The following is a 21,610-nucleotide window of genomic DNA, read 5'->3' on the forward strand; positions in this document are numbered from 1 at the left end:
TCCCTGTGAATATATAAATGGGAAAGCAGAATGGAGAGGTGAAGATGATCAGCCATTCAAAATTTCTGTTGTGTACCGTATTTCCTCCTTTTGCTTTAACTTTGAAATAATTCAAGTTTGGAGTTCACCCGTCTGCCAGGAAAGCACTTCCAGGTTTGTGCACTGGGTTTAGGTCTCTTATTTTATTTGCTTATTTAGTTTTAGCCATTATTATACACATTTCGATGACGGGAATATTGTGTGCGTGTGGAGGGAAAGGGGGGGGGGAGAACGGGAGGGAGAGAAGGGAAACGGACAGAGTGGAGAGAGAGAGGGATGTTGAGGGTAGGTGTGGGAAAGAGAGGGACATAGAGGTGGGAGAGATGGAGAGGGATAGGGTGGGAGAGAGGAGGATAGAGGTTGGGGAGAGAGAGGGAAAGGGGTGGGGGAGAGGAGGATAGAGGTTGGGGAGAGAGAGGGATAGGGGTGGGGGAGAGGAGGATAGAGGTTGGGGAGAGAGAGGGAAAGGGGTGGGAGAGAGAGAGGGAAAGGGGTGTGAGAGAGAGAGAGAAAGGGGTGGGAGAGAGAGAGGGAAAGGGGTGTGAGAGAGAGAGAGAGAGAGAGGAAAGGGGTGTGAGAGAGAGAGGGAAAGGGGTGGGAGAGAGGGAAATGGGTGGGAGAGAGAAAGAGGGAAAGGGGTGGGAGAGAGAGAGGGAAAGGGGTGCGAGAGAGAGAGGGAAAGGGGTGGGAGAGAGAAAGAGGGAAAGGGGTGGGAGAGAGAAAGAGAGAGAGAGAGGGAAAGGGGTGGGAGAGAGAAAGAGGGAAAGGGGTGGGAGAGAGAAAGAGGAAAGGGGTGGGAGAGAGAGAGGGAAAGGGGTGGGAAAGAGGGAAATGGGTGGGAGAGAGAGAGGGAAAGGGGTCCGAGAGAGAGAGGGAAAGGGGTACGAGAGAGAGAGAGAGAGAGAGAGAGGGGGGGGAATGGGTGGGAGAGAGAGAGGGAAAGGGGTGGGAGAGAGAGAAAGAGAGGGGGATAGGGATGGGAGAGAGAAAGGGATAGAGAGGGATAGCAATGGGGGAGAGAAGGAATGGGGTGGGGGAGACAGAGGGGGAGGGGTGGGAGAGAGAGAGAGGTGGGGGGAGGGTGGGAGAGATAGAGAGGGGGAAGTGGATAGGGGTGGGAGAGAGAGGGGGAAGTGGTGGGAGAGAGAGTGAGGGGGATAGGGGTGGGAGAGAGAGAGGGGGAGGGGATAGGGGTGGGAGAGAGAGGGGGATATGGGTGGGAGAGAGAGTGAGGGGGATAGGGGTGGGAGAGAGAGTGAGGGGGATAGGGGTGGGAGAGAGAGTGAGGGGGATAGGGGTGGGAGAGAGAGTGAGGGGGATAGGGGTGGGAGAGAGAGTGAGGGGGATAGGGGTGGGAGAGAGAGAGAGAGAGAGAGAGAGAGAGAGAGAGAGAGAGAGAGAGAGAGAGAGAGAGAGAGAGAGAGAGAGAGAGAGAGAGAGAGAGAGAGAGAGAGATATATATATATATATATATATATATATATATATATATATATATATATATATATATATATATATATATATATATATATATATATATATATATATCTGGGTGGGAGAGAGGAAGTGGGGGGAATGGGATGCCAGTGTGAGGGGAGGGAATGGGAATGTCATGTGAGAGGAGAGAAAGGAGAGGCAATGTGAGAGAAAGGGAAAGGGTAAGCAGTGTGAAGGGAGGGAATGGGAAAGCAGTTTGAGGGGGAATGGGACGGCAGTGTAAGAGGTGAGCTGGGGAGGGAATGGCAAGGCAATGTGAGGGGAGAGAAAGGGGAGGCAGTGTGAGGAGATTGAATGGGAAGGCAGTGAGAGGGAATGTTATGGGAAGGCAGTGAGAGGGAAAGGGAAGGCAGCATGAGGGAATGGCATAAGAAAGCAGTTTGAGGTGAGGGAATGGGAAGGAAGCATGAAGGGAGGGGAAGGAAGCATGAAGGGAGGGAAAGGAAGCATGAAGGGAGGGAAAGGAAGCATGAAGGGAGGGGAGGGAAGCATGAGGGGAGGAAGGAAGACAGCATACCAGGGCATTACCAGGGCGATAAAACGTGCAAACAGCAACATTTTCTTTTGAACCGTCATGCTCCATATAAAACCGGGAGGTAGCATTTAAAAATTAAAGCTAATGCTATCTATTTGGTAAAGGCCTGCCTGCATGCACTCCTCCCCCCCCTCCCCCTTCCCTGCATTCCTTCAACTTCCTCGCGGTCCGTGCTAAACGTGCACCAGCACCAGCAATATACTCATCCTTTCACTCGCACACATGCACAGATTTCCCCACACCAGCACTACACGGTGGAACGTCCCACATGGCTTTGATGCTCCAGAACATCCGCTTCCCACCAGGCTTCGGTGCTGCAGAATGTCTGCTCCCCATGTGCAGAAACACATAGTTCACGAGACTGCCGCATAACCTCCTCCACAGCGCCACGCACCACGGTCCTAAGTTCGAGTTTAGATCGCACGCCCACGAAACCCACGCACTGCACATGTAACCAAGAACAAGCACACACACACACACACACACCCCAAGGAGAGTCATTTGTTTCCATTTCTACCACGTCCGTATGTGCTGTCTACGGACGAAAGATCGTAAAGCGAAACAGTGAAGTCTCCAATGGATGCCCTCGACGGCCATTTTAGCAGGCAGGCAGAGCGAGCTTGCGCTTGCCAACAACCCAGAAGCTGTTCACAACACATGTGTTCCAGATGGTAACAAAGCAATGGTGTCTCGTTCCTCATCTCAGAATCACTGCTCAGCAATAAACTGCTCAAACCATCAATCCAAACGACCTGATTTGTCTTTCTTCAGATTCCCTAAGAACAGGGAAAGGTATGTTGACGTTCAAATTGTGTCTTTGAATAGTCCGTTGACTGTAATTTTGAAAATAGAGGTTAGTCCAGTCGGAGTGGTTTCCATTGACCCTATGCACTAAGCGAGTGACGTCACAGCGGAAGGTAAGGCTCCGCCATATTGAATGGCAAAAAATTATGGCTACCACGCACGTGTCACACGAACTTCTGGGCTATTTCCATGGATTAGATGATATTTCTAAGAAGAGGTACTGCGAAAAACTGAAGCTGTGTGGTCTTAGTGAAGATCCTTATATTATTTCAAAGGATAAATGGACAACAGAAAGGAAATTTTGGCCTCACATCGTTTTCCCTGACATCTATGTTTACCTTGTTGAAACGCTGAGTCCTTACACTCAAGCCAGCCTGAAAGCCTTCAAGAGTATGGACGCTTACTCATATTATGTTAGTGTGCACAAATGTTTTTTACAATTTTAAAATTACACAAATTTTTGTGTGCCTTCATGTGTAAGTTCTCCCCTAGTGCGATTTACCTTCGGATCCCTGAGTACGACGTTTGGTGTATTCGTGTCCCAAAAGTAAATGACCTATGGGCTAAGTAACGAACTAAACAAACTCACTCATACAGACGACTTAACTAAATTGCCGGTGCTACGACACACATGCAGGGGGAGCAACTCATGTCCAATTTACCCTTAACCTTAACTTATAAATTTACACTAAACCATGGCCCAGGACTGATTGACTCTGTGGGAAAAAAGGGCATGGCAAAGTTAGTCATAGTTTGAGGGTGAGCGCCCCCGCAGCTGAAGGTCGGATGTCTTCGGGGCCTGTTCAAAAGGCCCCGTTGTCTGTCACAAAACCTTTTTCATGTCTTCAGCTGCTGAAGGCAACTCACCCCAACCCGGCGGCTATGCGCCATCCCACAGGCCATTTTCGAAGCAGGGAGCCAGGCTGGCCAAATGCAGTCTCTGGCTCATCACACAAATGCAGGTATGAACACAAGCCGCACACGGGCTGCACCAACGCAGCCCCCGTGTGTGGCTGCCTGCAGGACAGTCCCTGCAGAACACTGAATGGGCACCGACGTAAGCAAACACAAAAATGAATGGTGCATGGGCTGCCCAATGCAGTCCCGTGGTGCGGCTGCCTACAGGGAAGTCCCTGCAGCTCACGCGATGATCCTGGCGCACATGGTAATGGATGGTATAGTGCAAATGCAACAACAAGGGCGAGCAGGCATGGGGTCAAGGCAGAAGCAAGCAGACAAGGCATGGCAAGGCCGGCACAGGCCATTGTAGCAAAACAGAAGCCGGCAGGTGAAGCTGGCCGGCCTCTTGTCTCGTTCTGGAGGTTGGTGTAGGGAGTGCGGTGGTGCCGACCGGTCTGAATGCGGGCTCAGACCTATCCTACTGTCTCCCTCCCAACCTATCGCCTTTGTCTGTCTCTGTCCATACCCACTCCCTTAGTTTGCATAACACAAATTTAGCCCCGTCTTTTTCTTTTTTCTTTTTATTTGTATTTTAATAATTCGTCTCCCTAACCCCCTTTATCGTCTCCGTCCGGCTAACCTATCATGTCATCCTAGCCTACTCCCAACCCCTATGTTCCCTTCCTGGAGGGGAATAAGGGAGAGCTAGCGTCCTGTGTCGAGGCCCAATGCAGCCTCAGAATGGCCTCCTCAGATTTCAGCGATCTTTTTCACCACGGTGAGTCCAGCGGCCCACAACGAGAGCGAAGGGATGGATGGCGCAGAGGGGTACACTTCTTTATCTACCCTAATATAATTAACCTTAACTACCCCGGGGCTTTCCAAAAACGCCTCTTGCTTAATCTACTGGTTCTACCAACCAAGATTCCCATTGCCTGTGTTGGTGCCCTCACAAATTTGGGCCTTGCCCTCCAATTTTCCGCCGTGCCCTTGCACGGTCTCATGGCTGGGACGCGTGGCTCCCTTGGCAGGAACTACCCTCTGCCGATTCTCCAACTATGGCACCCCCGGGCCCTGCAACTGTCTCCGAGCCTACCAGCTCCCTAAGATTTGGGGAGTGCCCTCCACGGCTACTCCTCCTCGATGCTCACGTGGCAGGCTGGCGCCACAGGCCCCTTCCCCGGGTGCCCGTGCCCATGACACTGCCCACGTGGCTATTGGTGCCACGGGCCCCGCATCATGCGGGCCCACCTGTGCCAACTACGCTATCCCGGCCCCTCTTGGGCCCTTGGCCGACCGCGGCCGACTCGCCCGGTGCCTGGGGTACCCACTAAGCGATACTCACCGTTCGCAGCCACGCTCCCAGCCCGTCAACAGGACTCCTGCACCCCTCCAAACTGGTTTCGAGCCTACATTCGCACCAACAGCAAAACGACCTCCATTTTGTCAATTTGACTCACCCACTAACTCACTTTACACTGACCCCGGGGTCCCTTGGGTGGGAATCACTCCTCCCCCGAATCACTCATCGCACCATGCACACCACATTCACTCCATACTCACGGGCCCGCTGGCCCTCACTCACCAAACATGTTTCCATTCAATTTCCATTTCTCAACTCACATCGCTGAATACTGCCATTCCTCTATTCACTACATCCCTCAACTGCCTCGTGCTCCCTCGTCATCCCTTACAATATAGCACGTCCTTTTAACACTATGTAGCTAAGCTACGTCCCCACTACACATCCAAAGTCTGTCCTTGTCCTCAAATATCATTTCCCATACTCCATTCTAAATCTATTGTACAATCCCTCTAACTAATCCATTCCATGGGCCCCATGAGGACTTGTCCCTTCCCCATGAAGCTGGTCTAACTAAGCTAACCCATCCCCCTAACTATTGGTATCATGTGCCCAAGCAAGGGGGTCTTCCACTCCTTGCCTGGGAATCCTGTTCACCCGAAGTGGCGAGGCTTGCTTTTCTTCTTTTTTTTTTTTTTTCTTTTTCCATGCGCACCAGCACAACAACTCACAACCCGTGCTCTTTTCCCGTGACGTCATGGCAGCTGTTCGCGCTTTGCGCACCTCGTCCCTTCTCAGCCAGTAACATCCGGCAGGGATTCACCTCCTGCCGGATTCCAACCATGCAGCCACGACGTCACCCTGCGCATCCCAAGCAAGCCTCGCGTTTTGAGGAGTTCCCCACGCGAGCACATGTGCTCTGCTCGTCAGAGCTTTACACACACGCTCGCCTGGAGAACCCATCCGTTCCAAATTCACAATCCCAGCCAACCTTCTGTCCGTCCGCGGGATCGGCTAACATCCACCGCGTGCGTTTCCGGACTGGATTTCACTCGCGCAGGTGTGCACGCGGCGGCCTTGTGCGTAGCACGGCACGGACCTCGCGCGTGCTGCCGTGCGAACCCAGCGTGGTCCCCAAAACAGCTACGGCCGCTACTCGGCCTTTGTCTCTCGTCAGGCGCAGTCTTCGTCGCCACTCAACGCACGCACTCCTGCGTGCTATGACACTCGCACACCTCACAATGACAATCGGAAATGCGGTTGCGGTTTCTCGCATACCGATCGTCATCTCCCTTACATGCAGCGCTCTCACACATGCGGTTCCACTCACACATGCGGTCTCACTCACGCATGCCATTTCACTCACACATTTTGAAACCACACACGCTGTTTCCCTCACACACGCTGTTCCTTCCACCCTCGGTGTTTCCTTCACACAGGCGGTTTTTCTCACACACGGTGCTTCTCTCACACACACCTTTTCACTCACACACGCTGTTCCTTCCACCCTCGGTGTTTCCTTCACACAGGCGGTTTTTCTCACACACGGTGCTTCTCTCACACACACCTTTTCACTCACGCTCGCTGTTTCTTCCACACATCGTGCTTCTTCCACACATGCGGTTTCTTTCACACAACACCTTTCACCCATGCTATGCGCGCGTTTCAACACACCTTTCGCCACACTCGTAAACACACATTTCAAAACCACGCTGGGAATTTGTGCTACCACAAGGGGTCCCGGGGCCTTCACACCTCCCAAGCTCCGTGTGTACCCATTCACAGCACTCGCTCCCCCCCCCCCAACTCGCTCGGCACGACCGGACTCACCTGGTCGCGATCCGCTTCAAGGGGGAATATTCCCTCCCCTCGTCCCTGAAGAAGGCTATCCTGCTGCTCGCACTGGGTCACGACACATTCTGCCAGCTCGCCCCCATTGTCCTCCACCAGCTCCATATGTGTGTGTTCGTCTTTACTTCCGTCCAATTCACCCTCTATCTCCCGTGTCTCTGTTATTTATTTTACTTCCCACGTCTCCCTTGTTGTCACCTCCACCTCCTTTGTTATCTTTCTCGTCTCCACGTGTATCTTACACGTCTCAGTCACCCCATTTAATTTTCCCCTCTCTGTCACCGTCACTGTCTCTGCCGTTACGAGTCTCGCCCAACATGTCTCCCGAATTAGTGTCGGCGTCTCTCGTCATGACCTCCCCCGTTTCCATCGCGGGCCGCACAGCCGTTGCACTCCCTCCCAGCTCGTTCGCTCCAACACGTGGCGCCGCCATTTTATGCTCCGTTGTCAGAGTTTCGTCGCACGCAATCACCCTTCTGCCCGCCTGCAGGCCTCGCCCCACGCACTGCATCTCACCCCACATTTTTTTCATTCGTTGCGCATTTGCATCCATTTTGTTTTTTGTGGCTTGCGCATGCATATCCATTTTTTATTCATTTCTTCTTTTATTTCGCACGCATTTTTTTTCATTTCGTTTTTGATTTCTCTTTGCCTATCCGCATTCATCGCTTGCATCATCAGCATCAACTGTGCGATGCCCGATGGCTCCAGCAGGACCGATCCGCCATTATCAGTCGCGGTTTAGCTGGGGACCGGGGAGGAAATTTGACGGAGAAGGGGGGGGGGTGTCAAAAGCCGCGGCCGTTGCCGCTGCGCCCATTTCGGACTCTGGGTTTGTTTGCGGGGGGTGTTCAACCTGCATATGAATGTCCTGCATGGGGATTTCGTCCTGAGCCATGGATTCTATCATCTCTAAATCCATATCTAATACCCCCTGTTCCCGCTCGCCTTGAACTGTCATTTTGCGTACCGGATATAAAAAAAATTTCACGCTCGGAATTTGGGGGAACGGAGGGTCACTCTACACACCCTTGATCCGATTCCTGTTAATTTGGTTTGGAGACGGGAGAGTTTGTATCCTGCTCGCTGGCACCAGTGTTGTGGTTTTCCGCCCGTCGGCGTGCGGGCGACTGCTTCTCGCCAATGGTGGCCGCTCTCGCCCACCGAACGGGCAAACCCAGTCGCAGCCTTCGGATCAACGCTGAAATCCAGCTACGGGTGTATCTTTAATCACACAGAAAATCAGCCAGCTATTCTGTGCCCGCGCGACAGGGTCCGATCGCCGAATTGTCGATGTACCTTATTATGCACGCAGACAGAAATGCCAGGGATTTACACCTCAACGGGACCTGCTTGGAAACGAGCCGCTAAGCAGCTCGCTCCGTTTGCGATTTGCCGAGCGGTGTATATCGCCAAGCCCCGCCAGATCTGATTCTCTTATTGGTTATTAACAACCAGCTATATTCCAAACTTAATTATGGCAGTTCAATTGAGGGAAAGGACGCAACAAACGGGTCAACATTCACACAAGGACATTTATTACACACGACATATGCAGTCATGCAGTCATGTATGCAATCAGGTACGTATGTAATCAAAGCAATTAATGCAATGGGGGTAAGGGACAGGACACGAGCAAGAGAAAGAACTACAACCGTTGGTCTATTTATTATGTACAATTACTTAAACAGGTTTACTTAAGGACAAGGCGCCACAGACTTTCACTCAAAAAAACCCCAGAAAGAAAAAGAAGAAAAGTGACCGTGTGGTGGACCCTCAGGACTTCGTCCTCCTTCTTCCGACCTCTCGCTCGTCCCACCCTCACAGTTCTTTCTCCTCTTCTGCGCCACAATTCTCCTGCACCACACAATCCTTCCACCACCACAATTCTCTCTCCCAGACACTCTCCTCAACGTTCCAGCGCCTCAATTCTCCTGCAACACACAATCCTTCCACCACCACAATTCTCTCTCCTAGACACTCTCCTCAGCGTTCCAGCGCCTCAATTCCCCTTTATCCACGGAGCCCCGCCACCCCCCCTCCTCCCGACGTGCAACAGAAACTTCCAGAACAAGGGCGTTTTTCCTCGCTGAATCGGGGCCCTTTTCATTCTTCTGGAGGGTTGGGCTCCTGCTGCGTTGGCCGGCAGAGATGTTATTCGTTGGGGGGTGGGGACCGTTGTCTGCTTTCCTTTAATGAATGCAAGACTTCTGGCAACGATGTGCTGAGGTGGAAATGCGGTTGTGGTGAAGGCGGTTGTGGTTGTCGTGATGGTGCCGTGGCTGGCGTTTTGTGGTTGTCGTGATAGTGGTGTGGTTGTGATTGAGGTGGTTGTGATGGTGGTATGGTTGGGTGGTTGTGGTGAGGTGGTTGGTGTGAAGTCGGTTTTGGAGAAGGTGGCTGTGGTTGTTGAGATGCGGTTGGTGGTGGAGGTGGTTGTTGTGAAGCGGTTGGTCCAAAATAAAGATAGCAAAAGAATAATGGCTGACTCAAAGATCACAGCCCGGTTACACGAATAAATCCCTTAGACATCGGTGGGGAAATCTATCTGAACATAGACTTATCGACATAACTGATCTCTGGGATACCTGAATGGTGTTCTGTGAATTTCCACAACCGTAACAATATATATATCAGTTTAGCCCTATCTCTCAGTGGTGAAGAATCACTTGAAAAATGATCAGATCTGGATGCGGATTCGAATCTTCACCAAAATTGAATGAATTCTTCCTTGTCACACACCCAACTTGTCCACCAAGTTTCATCTGGAACCATCTACAACTTTTTTTGAGATATCCTGCACACAGACAGACCGACAGGGGTGAAAACATAACCTCCTTCCACCTTCGGTGACGGAGTTAATTAGTCCTCGAGAGTAGATCATTTCCAAATTGAGGCAGGATTGAATTGCCCAAACAAAATGGCGAATTAGGACCCTATCAAGGGCGAGTGAGGTGTCCGAGGGTGTCCGAGGATGTCCAAGGATATGCCCACTCAAGGATATAAATAAATAAGGCCATTAACTATCTTCAAAATGGGTGTTTTAATTAACCCAAACACTCAATTTTCACTCATGCACTTCTTTCGAGTTTTCTTAGTTTGTATGCAAAGTTTCAGGCTGTGATGTTTCATTATCTTGCCAAAACGAAGTTTTTGCAAGATATGTTAGTCAGCTTGTATGTTTTTTTTGTTTTTTTTTTGTTTGTCTGTAATCACGTATAAAAAATTCTGCAGAGCACAGTTATCATTGGAAATTTTTGTAACTTCGCATATCAGAGGCCTATAGAGGTCCCTTTCAGTGCACAAAATTTTGAAGGTCAAGGTCAAAGGTCAAGGTCACTGTCGCAAATCAGGGGAGCCGACGAAACCCTTATTTTTGAGTAATTTTGATCGGATCGTCTTCAAACTTCATGCGAATATAGTTCATTGTCTGGCGCTCAGCTGATTAATTTTAGGTGGCGATTGGCCTTGACCTTCATATGTTTTTTTTTTTTGTTTGTTTTTTTTTGGTCTGTAATCACGTATAAATCACTCTGCAGAGCACAGTTATCATTGGAAATTTTTGTAACTACGCATATCAGAGGCCTATAGAGGTCCCTTTCAGCACATAAAATTTTGAAGGTCAAGGTCAAAGGTCAAGGTCACTTTGTCGCAAATCAGGGGAGTCGACGAAACCCTTATTTTTTGAGTAATTTTGATCGGATCGTCTTCAAACTTCATGGGAATATAGTTCATGGTCTGACGCTCAGCTGATTAATTTTTGGTGGCGATTGGCCTTGACCTTCATGGTTAGCGCCTGAGGTCAAACATATTTGACCCCAACGTCAAATTTTCAAGTTTTAGGAACCATATCGTGTAGTACCTCAAATTGAACACCTCGATGAGTGCTTTCTAGATATGTCAAGCTTGTGACATTATGACGTCATTTGGTGACGTTATGAGGCAAAAGCATTTTTTCATGGTTACTCTGTAGAACGATTCTCATCAGAATCTCTCGTAGGCAGATATTCCTCAAGGAGTCGCTCCTGGTGGATAGCAGCTCTGTTCACCTCAGTGTGACCTTAAAGAAGTCACACGTGGTCACCTTTTGGCAAGATACGGGTCACCCTGCGGGTGACATTGGTTTATTTTTTTTTTGGAGTTATGTAGGAGACACACTGACACGTCTCTGACATTTATTCGTATACATATCGTAGATTTATTTCTAAAATATATTGTTTCTCTGTCTCCTCCATGATGGATGTACCCATATGATCTGTGATGTAAAGATCTTGTGGTATGTACCATTTATCATCAACTAAGGATAATTCTTTATTTATTTCTCCACTACATGTATATATTATGTTTATAACTTCTTATAATATTTATCTTTGATGATGCTTCTTTCTTGAAAAGGAGAGTTGTGATCGTTTTTTTGGAGTTGATCGTTTTACTCACAATATGTTTCTCAGTTTCTTTTATTTTATTTTCATCACGGTTATACAAATCATGGGAAGCTGTGAATAAAGTAATACAACCCGTGATCGATGTAAGGAAGGCGAGAGGACATCCTAAAAAGACCTGGATCGAAACTGTCGAGAAGGAGATGGAATGCTTTGGTTTGCAAGAAACTGATGCGATGGATAGATCTGTGTGGAGGAATTGCCATCATTCTACCATCCCCTGAAAAGGGGAGAAATAGTAAAACGTTTTTTAAAATTATTTGTTGTTGGTGTTGTCGTGCAAGTCTTGTTTACATGAAGTACATTCTTTATAATTGTGAGACACTTGTCTTGTTAAACCTTTCAGGACAATAGCCTATGATTTTCAAAAGACATTACAGCAGTTAACAAGGTGGTGCAATAAATATTTCAAACATTCTCATGCACAGAAAAAATGAGGGTGGATGTCAATTGAGGAAGTGAAAAACTGGGAAGGTGTTGGGGGAGACCAGAGTAAGGAGATGCTAAAGAATGAGATAACATATGAAACTTGTAAGCTGAGAATTAGATGTGCTGTTTGAGAGATATCAACATACTCGAGATTCAATTTGGGTGCGATAACATAATATGTTGTTTTTGTGAATGATTGTTTCCTCAGTGGTGAAAACTCAAAATGAAAGTTGTCTCTGCAATACGTAATCAAAATGTTTTATTTAATAAGAAACTTGGAATAGCCTTCCTGAGAATGTTTCACCTTTCAAGCCGAAATGAACTTTAGATTTTTCCTCTTATCGATTAATGGTCCAAGCACTACTATAATCAAATACAACTTTATATATATATATATATATATATATATATATATATATATATATATATATATATATATATATATATATATATATATATATATATATATACATACATGGTGTCCCAAAAAAAATATACAACTTTTCAACTGCAAAGAGGATGGTCATAACATATATTTTAAAAAAAGATATATGGCTGGATAGAAAGCTGAAAGGTTGAAGTTTATTGGACCAATGTCAAAATTGCCACCAAAATTTAAATTTTGGTATAGAATCGTCGTTTTCTTTGAGACCACATGTTCGACTTCGGCGTCACGTTGTCCGATCACCTGCAAACGCGTTGTCATGTTCTCCATCACTTTGGGAAACGTTTCCTGAGGAATGTTCTGGATTTCTTGGTGGATGTTTTCCTTCAGCTGATCAAGAGTCTGAGGCCAAGGGTTTCCATAGATCCTGTCCTTGAGATACCACCACAAGAAGAAGTCTGGAGGAGTAAGGTCAGGGGAATACGGTGGCCACTCAATGTCTTCGTAGAGGGAGATAAAGCGGCCCTCAAAATGTTGGTTGAGAAAACGCCTTATTTCCCTGGCTGTATGGGGCGGTGCCCCATCCCGCTGGAACCACTGGGTTCTCATCTGGATCAGGTTGTTTCTCCTACGGGCCTGAGTATGTAGCTCAGGCAGATAGAATTCCTGAATCATTTCGCGATAGTTCCTCTGGTTTACCATGCAAGTGCGTCCCTGGTCATCTTCAAACATGTATGGCCCAATTATCCCATCCCAACCAACCGCCACCCACATGGTGACTTTGAGAACAGATCGAGGCACCAGTTCAGTTGATGCATTACCAGGATTTTCAGTTCCCCAGTACCAAAAGTTTTGCTTGTTTACCTCCCCAGACAAGTGAGCATGGCATTCGTCCGTCATGTGAATTTTTTGAGGAAGTCTGCATCTTCCTCCAACTTTCCTGAGAACCAATTTGCAAAGTCTAGTCGTTTGCGTTTCTGTTGATCAGTAAGCACCATTTCCGTTTGAATTTTGTATGGAAAGGCATGAATGTCTTGGCGAAGGATCCTCTGAACGGTGCTCTTATGAATGTTTGTCTTGGCAGAAAGTCGTCCAATCGATTTTTTTGGACTCTGAACGACCGCCTGTCTCACCATTTCCACATTTTCTTCACTATGACCTGTCCTCTTCCGACCACTGTGACCCTTGTGAAGGTCACAGATGGTTCCCACATTGGTAAACTTTGCGATGGTGCACTTTATTGTCCGAAAGTTTGGTGCATGGTGCAAGTGGATACCGAAATGTCTCGAGTAAAGACGTTGCACCTGTATGACACTTTTCGTCTGGTGCCAAAGTTCAACAATTTTCGTCTGTTGTTGTACGGTCAGTCTTGGCATTTTTCTGGCGCTTGCTTGGAATCAAAATAAACTTCAGGGTCTCTGCAACAAGAAATGAAGCATAAGTGACAAAATTACTGCTTTTATAGGATCAAACGAAGCATTTTAAAAGTTGTATATATTTTTTGGGACACTATATATATATATATGTGCACTCATTCATTAACCCATGCACACGAAGCAAAAAGCGTGGTTAAGCAATTGATTCATGTCTCTGTCTGTCTGTCCATCTGTCTGCCTTATCAATGGATGATCGTCGGTTTGTGATCGGGGCACCACTTATTTAAATTTATCCTGATCATGCATGCGCAGAGAGGAGTGAGAATTTTTTACTGTCTGCCTGCCTGGCAGGAAAATAAAATTGAAAATCATTCCAAACAGGAAACTTACTATTTTAAAGGACGTCCTAATGGACACGTACCACTGTCGGACAGGCACGGATAGCTAATGTTAATGCCATGTGTTTGATAAGGTGATGTAATGGACGCTGCAGAAAATGCCACTAAATTCCGGAATTAATTTATTCATATGACTTTTACAATCTTTATTTTATTTAAATTGATTTATATACTTGAATTGACTGTGGAACACAAACCGTCTGTCATAATACTTCGAAAAACCTCCAATTTTGCAGTACCGGTACTTCAATTTAAATGAAGGTTCAATGAGCGGTGTTTCAGGGTGATGTTCAGGCCTGCTTCTCGACTATTTCAATAGCACTAAACTTTCTGATTTATTTTTTTTAATGATCGTTAAAATCATTATTTTTTTTAAACTGAAGTTTAAACTGCGTGGGGTATCGTGTTCTATGAACTCTTTACTTTGGTATGCAGCCTGTGGCTGCTTGTTGCATCATTGTGGGGAGCATGGCTGTGCCGCTGATGCCTCCTGTATATTGGAGCAGGAATTTGTATTTTGTTCATGGTGCCGGTGATGGCTCATCTACTCTTCGCGAAGAACAACATAGAATCTTTAACATCCACCAATTTATACTGGCAGACTGGATGCCCAGTTTAAGGTCCATCTGAGGGATGTCATGCACTTTGATATGCCCCTACGAGACACCAGGATGACACGTTGTAGGTGGTTCAGGATTCAAACCCAGGCTCGACTATGAGTGTGGCCCGATGTGAATTGCAATGATGATTTCAGATCATGTTCGTCCAAGCAATTAAGAGACCATTTTCATCAATTAAATAATGTATTTTGTTTAATTTAAAAAACGGAAACGTCATCACTGAAAGTTCTGTATTTTGTTAACATTCAATAACACAACATACACTAAATATGCAGTCTTGTTTTGATTTGACTGTGAATTATGTGAAGTTATAGGTATTCTTCAACTGTTTATGTTGTTGGGTTTTTTTCCACCTTTTCCTCCTTCCTCGTAGATTGATAATCTTGTCCTCATCAACAAGATCAAGGAGCAGCTCATGGCTGAGAAGATTCGACATCAGCCATTGGGACAGCCACTGGCATCTTTTGCACAGCTTTCACCACCGACCCCTCCACTGGGCCAGTCAGGACACCACCAGGGCAACCAGAACCAGGGCCAGGGCCAAAGTCACAGCAGTGAGAAACCAAATGTAGCTCTGCATGCGAGACCACCTGCTCGACTCACCTCGCGTACGACTCAGAACCAAGGGGAAGCTTGTGCTGTTGTTCCTGTTGGATTTGACACAGAAATTCATCAGCATTTGTAGCTAAACAGTAGTATGTGTGACGTTTGTCATTTCATTGCGTCCTGACTTCAGCAGGGATGGGGTAAAACATTTCATTTTTGGGTGTCTTGTATTTACAACTCTGAGCTGGGGACACAAGTCATTCAGAAAGAAACATGAAATTTATCCACATTATTTGAGGATAGAGATTGGCAACATTGGAAGTGTAACATTTTTCCATGCTGTAAATTCTAGAATATTACTTTTACTGATGTCATCACCTGATATTCCATTTGGAGACGTAATATCCAGCAATGTGATGATAAAACTCGAAACGCTCCAGCATGGTTGACAGATTTGAGGTCTAAACACTCGGCGATCACTTCTTGAGCGAAGTCTTGTCCATTGTGCATTAGCTCGGACTCTTTCGTGGCTGTCCTGTGGAGCAAAATCGATTGATTGTGAAAATGTGATACTGTGTCCAAAGCAGAGTTATTTTGGTAATTGTGATGTTACCATGAGATATCCTTGCTTCTCATTGTAATTTGTGATACCGATTTTTTTTTTTTTTGTATTTTTGACTGAATAGCAGGTTTGAGTTCACCTTTACCTGGTGGAATGGAATCTCAGTCTTCAATCAGCATCTCTCGGTCACTACACACCAATAGCCCAATACGGCTGGATAGCTCCAACCCTCTTCCCATGATGCCTGGTAATTTACAACACCATTCCTTCCCAGATGTATTCTTTTAGTTGATCAACTTGGGCGTACGCCTATAGTGTCATCATCTAAACTTTTAGATTGAAACATCTTCCGCGTGTGCTGCCTTTTCTCAGGCCTGGGCATCAGTATGAATTCTCTCGACTCTATCCCTGCCATGGCTGGAGCTTCAAAGCCTGCAGGAATGAAGCATGGAGATAGGGGACGTCGTCGGAGCAAGGCCTTGGGCATAGATGGATCAGGCAGCATTGGAACATCAACATCGCAGCCTGTTCTCGTTGTTCCATACCCAATTCTTGCTTCGGGTTCTGACGGCTGTAAAGATGGAAAATCGTACAAGTGAGTAAACTATGCTTATAATCCAACCAGCACTGTTAAGTGTTCACCTGATTTTGAGGTGATTTTTCTGTTTTATGACAACCACCTTCATTATTATTTTTATTATCTTTTTTTCATATGCAGCACATGGCTGCCAGTAGCATCATTTTTTTTGTATACAAAGTCAAGCCTTGTGGAGGGCGATAACAGGGAACGGATCAGGATGTAATGGACCAAAAAGATCAGTAGAAAGAGAGGGGGAAACACAACAGCGGAGTTGAGCGAGGAAATAGTTGGGGACTTGGACAAATTTGGATTTGGAGAAGAATGAGGGTGAAGGGCAAATGCATGGTGTGGACAAGATGGATACATAAGCAAGCTCTCAGGAAGGAAAAAGGGGAAATTTGGAAAAAAATGTGGACTTCGGAGGGGATGCGGGGGTGGGAGGGGAGGAAGGGGTTCACAGGTCTAGAAATGATCGTGGTTATAGATGAAAAGTGATCTGAGATGTTGGTGGACATCTTTGAGAGTGTGGAAGTTTGTTCCACAGATGGGGAAAAAGAGGAATGAATGAGTGGAGAGAAGCATTGATTCTGGATTTAGGTAGTTTCACCAGAAGGGGGTTGATTGTGGTCTGCGTGCGCCCAACAGAAACCTGGAGGGAACAAAGTCCCGAAAGAGCAGAGGGTGCAAAACTAGAAAGGAGGTGATAGAAGACAGACCACTGACCTGTGTGCAATCTGAAAGTGATAGGCCCATGGACTCAGCTTCATCGTGGGTTCTTAGGCCTTGGTTCCTTGGATTAGGCATTGATCTTTGAAGGCCTTGGTTTCCACGACGTCAAGCTGAGCAAGGTGTGAGGCAGAGGCGCCAGCCCAGAAGGGAGAGCAGGCAGTACTCCATCAAGCTGCGGATGAAGGCCTTGTAGGTGGATAAGAGTTCAGGTGTGCCAAGGAAGGACTTTGTACGGAGGATGCCCAGTCAACGACTGGCTTTGAAGGGCAACTTTGAAATGTGGCTTACCCAAGAAAGATCATGGTGGGTCATGAGACCCAAAATTTTGAGTGACAACTTCTTCAAGAGGAGGGGTTGAGAGAGAGAGAGATAGAGATTTGTCATGATTGAAATCCATTTTCTAAGTGTTTGAGCAGTTTGTGATTTTATCAAGGCCTGAAGAGAGGGAAGGGGCTGCTCCCTCCCTATTATGGAGGATGAGGAATGTTACAGCAGAGGGTGGAGTCATCAGTCAATATATAAAGGGGATATTTTTCCAGTCAGAGAGATCATTGATGAAGATTAGGAATAGAATGGGGCTGAGAACATTGCCTTGGGAGACTCCAGCTTTAACAGGGAGAGGACTTGAAAGGATTCCGTTGATTGCCACACGTTGGCTACGAGAATAGAGGAAGTCAGTAAGCCATGTGTGGAGTTTGCCTTGGATGCCATAGGCAGAGAGTACGGAGAATAAGACAGGAGGCCAGACTGTATCAAAAGCACGAGATATGTCTAGAGAGATGGCTGACCTCACGTCTGACATGAAGGATCTCTATCCATTGTTGGGAGAGTCGAAGCAGCATGTCCAAGGTAGAGTGACCTGGTCTGAGTCTGAATTGATGATCTGAATTCTGAGAATTGTTGTTGGAGAAAAGGAAAGATTTTATGTCAGCTGTGACGATGGATTCCCTGATCTTGCTGATGATTGGAAGTAAGCTGATAGGTTTGTAGTTGAGGGAATCAGTTTTTGTACCTCGTTTTGTAATGCGGTGGTGTTCGCTGATTTCCAAGCAGATGGAAGATGACCTCAGGTGAAAAGGGCAGAAAAGATGTGCAAGAGCAGAAGAGCAGGTTTCATTGAAAGAATTCCCAGGCTGAGTTCATATCAAGGGTAGTATATGTAGGAGGCCAGTCTTGAAGTGAGATGGCTACTTGCATTCCCTGCCATTCTGCTTGAGTGAACTGCCAGGCTGACATGCACTGAAGTGGTCTTCTGAGAATAGCTGGAGAGAGTCTCTTCTTCAAAAGGATTATTTTTATGAGGTGTTTGCTTTGTGCCTGGTCCATCAACCTCTGCCCCCCCCGACCCTCCTACCTCCGACCCCCCTTACCCTTGCTCATACAGCGCTGTGTTTCTCCATGCATTTAACATGCAATCTTATTGCCCATCCCATGGTCTTTATCTCCGTTTGTCAAAGTTTTGAATTTGGAATCAGAAAAAGCATCCACCCACACCCTCAAAGCTTCATGTCTCCACTTTCTGCATTCCTCCTCACCCCACTCAATGCTTCTGACTCACCCCACACCCTAAATGTTTCCACCACACCCCACCTTCAAAAACCTTCACCCATACCCTACCCAGTGCATACACAATCCTTCCCCTGTACCCCACACTCAAGCCTTCCCACGCACCCGATACACCCAAATTTTCCACCACATCTCACACACTCAAACCTTCCACCACATCCCACATGCTTAAACTCTTACCCACACTACACATGCTCAAACACTCACCCGCACCCCACACACTCAAACCCTCACCCGCACCCCACACGCTCAAACCCTCACCCGCACCCCACGCTCAAACCCTCACCCGCACCCCAAACGCTCAAGCCCTCACCTGCACCCCACTCGCTCAAGACCTCACCCGCACCTCACAGACTCAAACCCTCACCCGCACCCCACACGCTCAAACCCTCACCTGCACCCCACACACTCAAACCCTCACCCGCACCCCACACGCTCAAACCCTCACCCCACCCCCCCTCTCCTGCACCCCCCCACTGTCTCTCCTGCCCCCCCCCCCCACCCAATCTCAAACTGTGTGGACCTCAAGCATCCGAGGTTTCCACTCTAGCCTGACAGATCTCAAGACAGATCTCTTTGACGTGCTTGTCAAAGTGGACATCTCTGGCTGTTATTGGAGAACCACCTAAAGGCCCTGTCACTCCTTGACGTTTTAGCCAGCGTATGACAAGGTCTCAAAATGTATGAAAAACGCTGGTGTACGCTGAACTATCGATGTTTTTTTTAAGTTTTGGGTGTATAATAACGTGTTGGACGTATGCATAACGTATTAGTAACGTACACAGAACGTTTTAATCACATATACAGGAGATAACTTATACCAACGAATGCTGAGCGTGTTGTCCCGTTCACAACCTATGCCCAACGATAGTCTAACTTATGCATAGCGCGGCAGCGTATCGCCGACGGTCACGTGGCGTAGGCTATTCATAGGCTGTGGCTCGACGATTCAAATCATAACCGCACTAGACATCGAAGTGTGAAGCCGCTGTCACACCTTGACGTTTTAGCCAGCGTATGCCGACGTATGAAAAATTGCCGAACCAAGCTGGCACACGTCGAATACGTTATGGGTAAGTTTTGTATACATTAATAGCATGCTGGCATACGTCGTCATACGCCGAGTACGTCGAGAAATTTTCAGCATGTTGAAAATTTCTCGACGTACTTGACGTATGACACATTCCGCATACGCTGGCATAAGTTGTAGGCACGCCACGTGATCGTTGACACATTTCGACATACGTTACTTGTATGTTACTCATAAGTTTAAACACGTCAAGGTAATGGTTAGCGTCAGTGTTCCAGACTCCCTGTTTTTTTATTTTTTTTTTTCTTCGGTATGACGATGATGTTGACACTTCGATTTCTAGTGCGGTTATGATTTAAATCGTTGAGCGGCAGCCTATTAATTATATTATATTATAACCGCACTAGAAATCGAAGTGTTAACATCACCGTCATACCGACGAAAAAAAAAAAAAAACCCCAAAAAAAACCAGGGAGTCTGGAACACTGACACTAACCATTACATTGACGTGTTTCGACTTATGAGTAACTTTCAAGAAATGTGTGTCGACGTGTGTCAACGATCACGTAACGTGCCAACAACACGTTACTCATAGGTTAGAAATAAGTTTCGGGTACGCTAAACATTACCTCGACGTGTTTCGACTTATAAGTAACTTACAAGTAACGTGTGTCGACGTGTGTCAACGATCGCGTAGCGTGCCTACAACTTATGGCCAGCATTATGCGGAACGTGTGCGTCGTACGCTGGCATACATTGAAAAATTTCAAGCATGGAAAATTTGTCTAACACCTCGGCGTATTACGACGTATGCCAGCGTGCTCTTAATGTATACAAACTTACCCATAACGTATTTGACGTGTGCCAGCGTTTTAGCCAAATTTTGCATACGCCAGGCATACGCTGGCTAAATCGTCAAGGTGTGACGGGGCCTTAAGTGCCATCGAATCTGGAATTTCACTCGAGCCGACTGGCAGGGTCTCCAAGCAGTCATCAAACTTCTAGACTGGTCTCCTATCGCTACTTTCTCCAACATCACCTCGATTGGGAATTTTTTCAAAGAAACTTGCTCTCTCTCATGCACATGGTTTTGCTCTATCCCCTCTTGTCTTCAGTAGTCCTACACTTCCCCCGGCCATGGCTCACTGAAGCTTGTGGCGAGGCAGTTGTCCTGAAACGACTTGCCTTTACCTCATGGAAAGCAAACCCAACTGAGGGTAATCTCAGTTCCTTCCATAAAGTTCAGGACAAATGTGTATCTATCCTCGGGAGAGCCAGAAAACAACATCTTTCTCATCTCAAGTCTGAACTGTCAAACCTCTCTCCCTCCTCCAAATCCTGTTGGCATTTAATCAAATCTGTTTCTGGTGTATGTTCCCCCTCCATCCCCTCCCTTACCTCAAATGGCCGCACTGCTGATACCGCACGTAAAAAGGCTGAATGCCTAAACTCGATGTTTGCATCAAAATCTTGTGTCCAAAACCCATCGCTTTCTCTACCCACCTTACCCAGTCACACCCAACTGTCCCTGGACTCTGTGTCCTTTTCTCCTGCCAAGGTGGAGAGCTTGCTGTCAAACGTTGACTCAGATTCTGCAACTGGTCCAGACGGCATCAGCCCACGTGTCCTAAAGACATGCTCCTCTGCTCTTGCTCACCCTCTCTCCGTTCTATTCACCCTCTCATTTGCTCAAAGTCATCCGCCATCGACTTGGGAATCAGCAAACATTACTGCCCTGCATACAAAAGGTGCAAAAACAGATCTCTACAACCACAGACCAATCAGCCTTCTCCCAATCATCAGCAAGGTTATGGAATTCATCATTGCTTCAGACATTAAATCCTTCCGCTTCTCCAATGGCTTGATTTCCGATCATTAATTTGGTTTCAGACCAGGTCACTCTACCTTGGATATGCTGCTTCTGCTCTACCAACAATGGATGGAGGTACTCAATGCCAGACATGAAATCAGACCCATATCCCTCGACATATCACGTGCTTTGACACGGTCTGGCACCC

At 47.0% G+C, this 21,610-nt stretch overlaps 1 protein-coding gene across 8 annotated transcripts in view; it reads left to right on the forward strand.

Annotated features, from left to right (window-relative positions):
- Nucleotides 1-21,610, forward strand: part of LOC147029051 (zinc finger protein 362-like) — a 70,330-nt gene that overhangs the window by 27,516 nt on the left and 21,204 nt on the right. For 4 of the 8 annotated variants that reach the window (XM_085879961.1, XM_085879966.1, XM_085879962.1 and 1 more), the window contains 3 exons: nucleotides 14,953-15,187; nucleotides 15,812-15,934; nucleotides 16,060-16,282. In XM_085879961.1, the coding sequence (XP_085736087.1) occupies nucleotides 14,953-15,187; nucleotides 15,812-15,934; nucleotides 16,060-16,282 (581 nt within the window). The remainder of the gene's footprint in view (nucleotides 1-14,952; nucleotides 15,188-15,811; nucleotides 15,935-16,059; nucleotides 16,283-21,610) is intronic. The other 4 variants (XM_085879965.1, XM_085879967.1, XM_085879964.1 and 1 more) reach the window with 3 other exon arrangements.

This window comes from Eptatretus burgeri, chromosome 4 (genome assembly GCF_056783735.1).
Source record: "Eptatretus burgeri isolate ZD-2024b chromosome 4, Ebu_testis_v1, whole genome shotgun sequence".
Taxonomy (NCBI): Eukaryota; Metazoa; Chordata; class Myxini; order Myxiniformes; family Myxinidae; genus Eptatretus; species Eptatretus burgeri.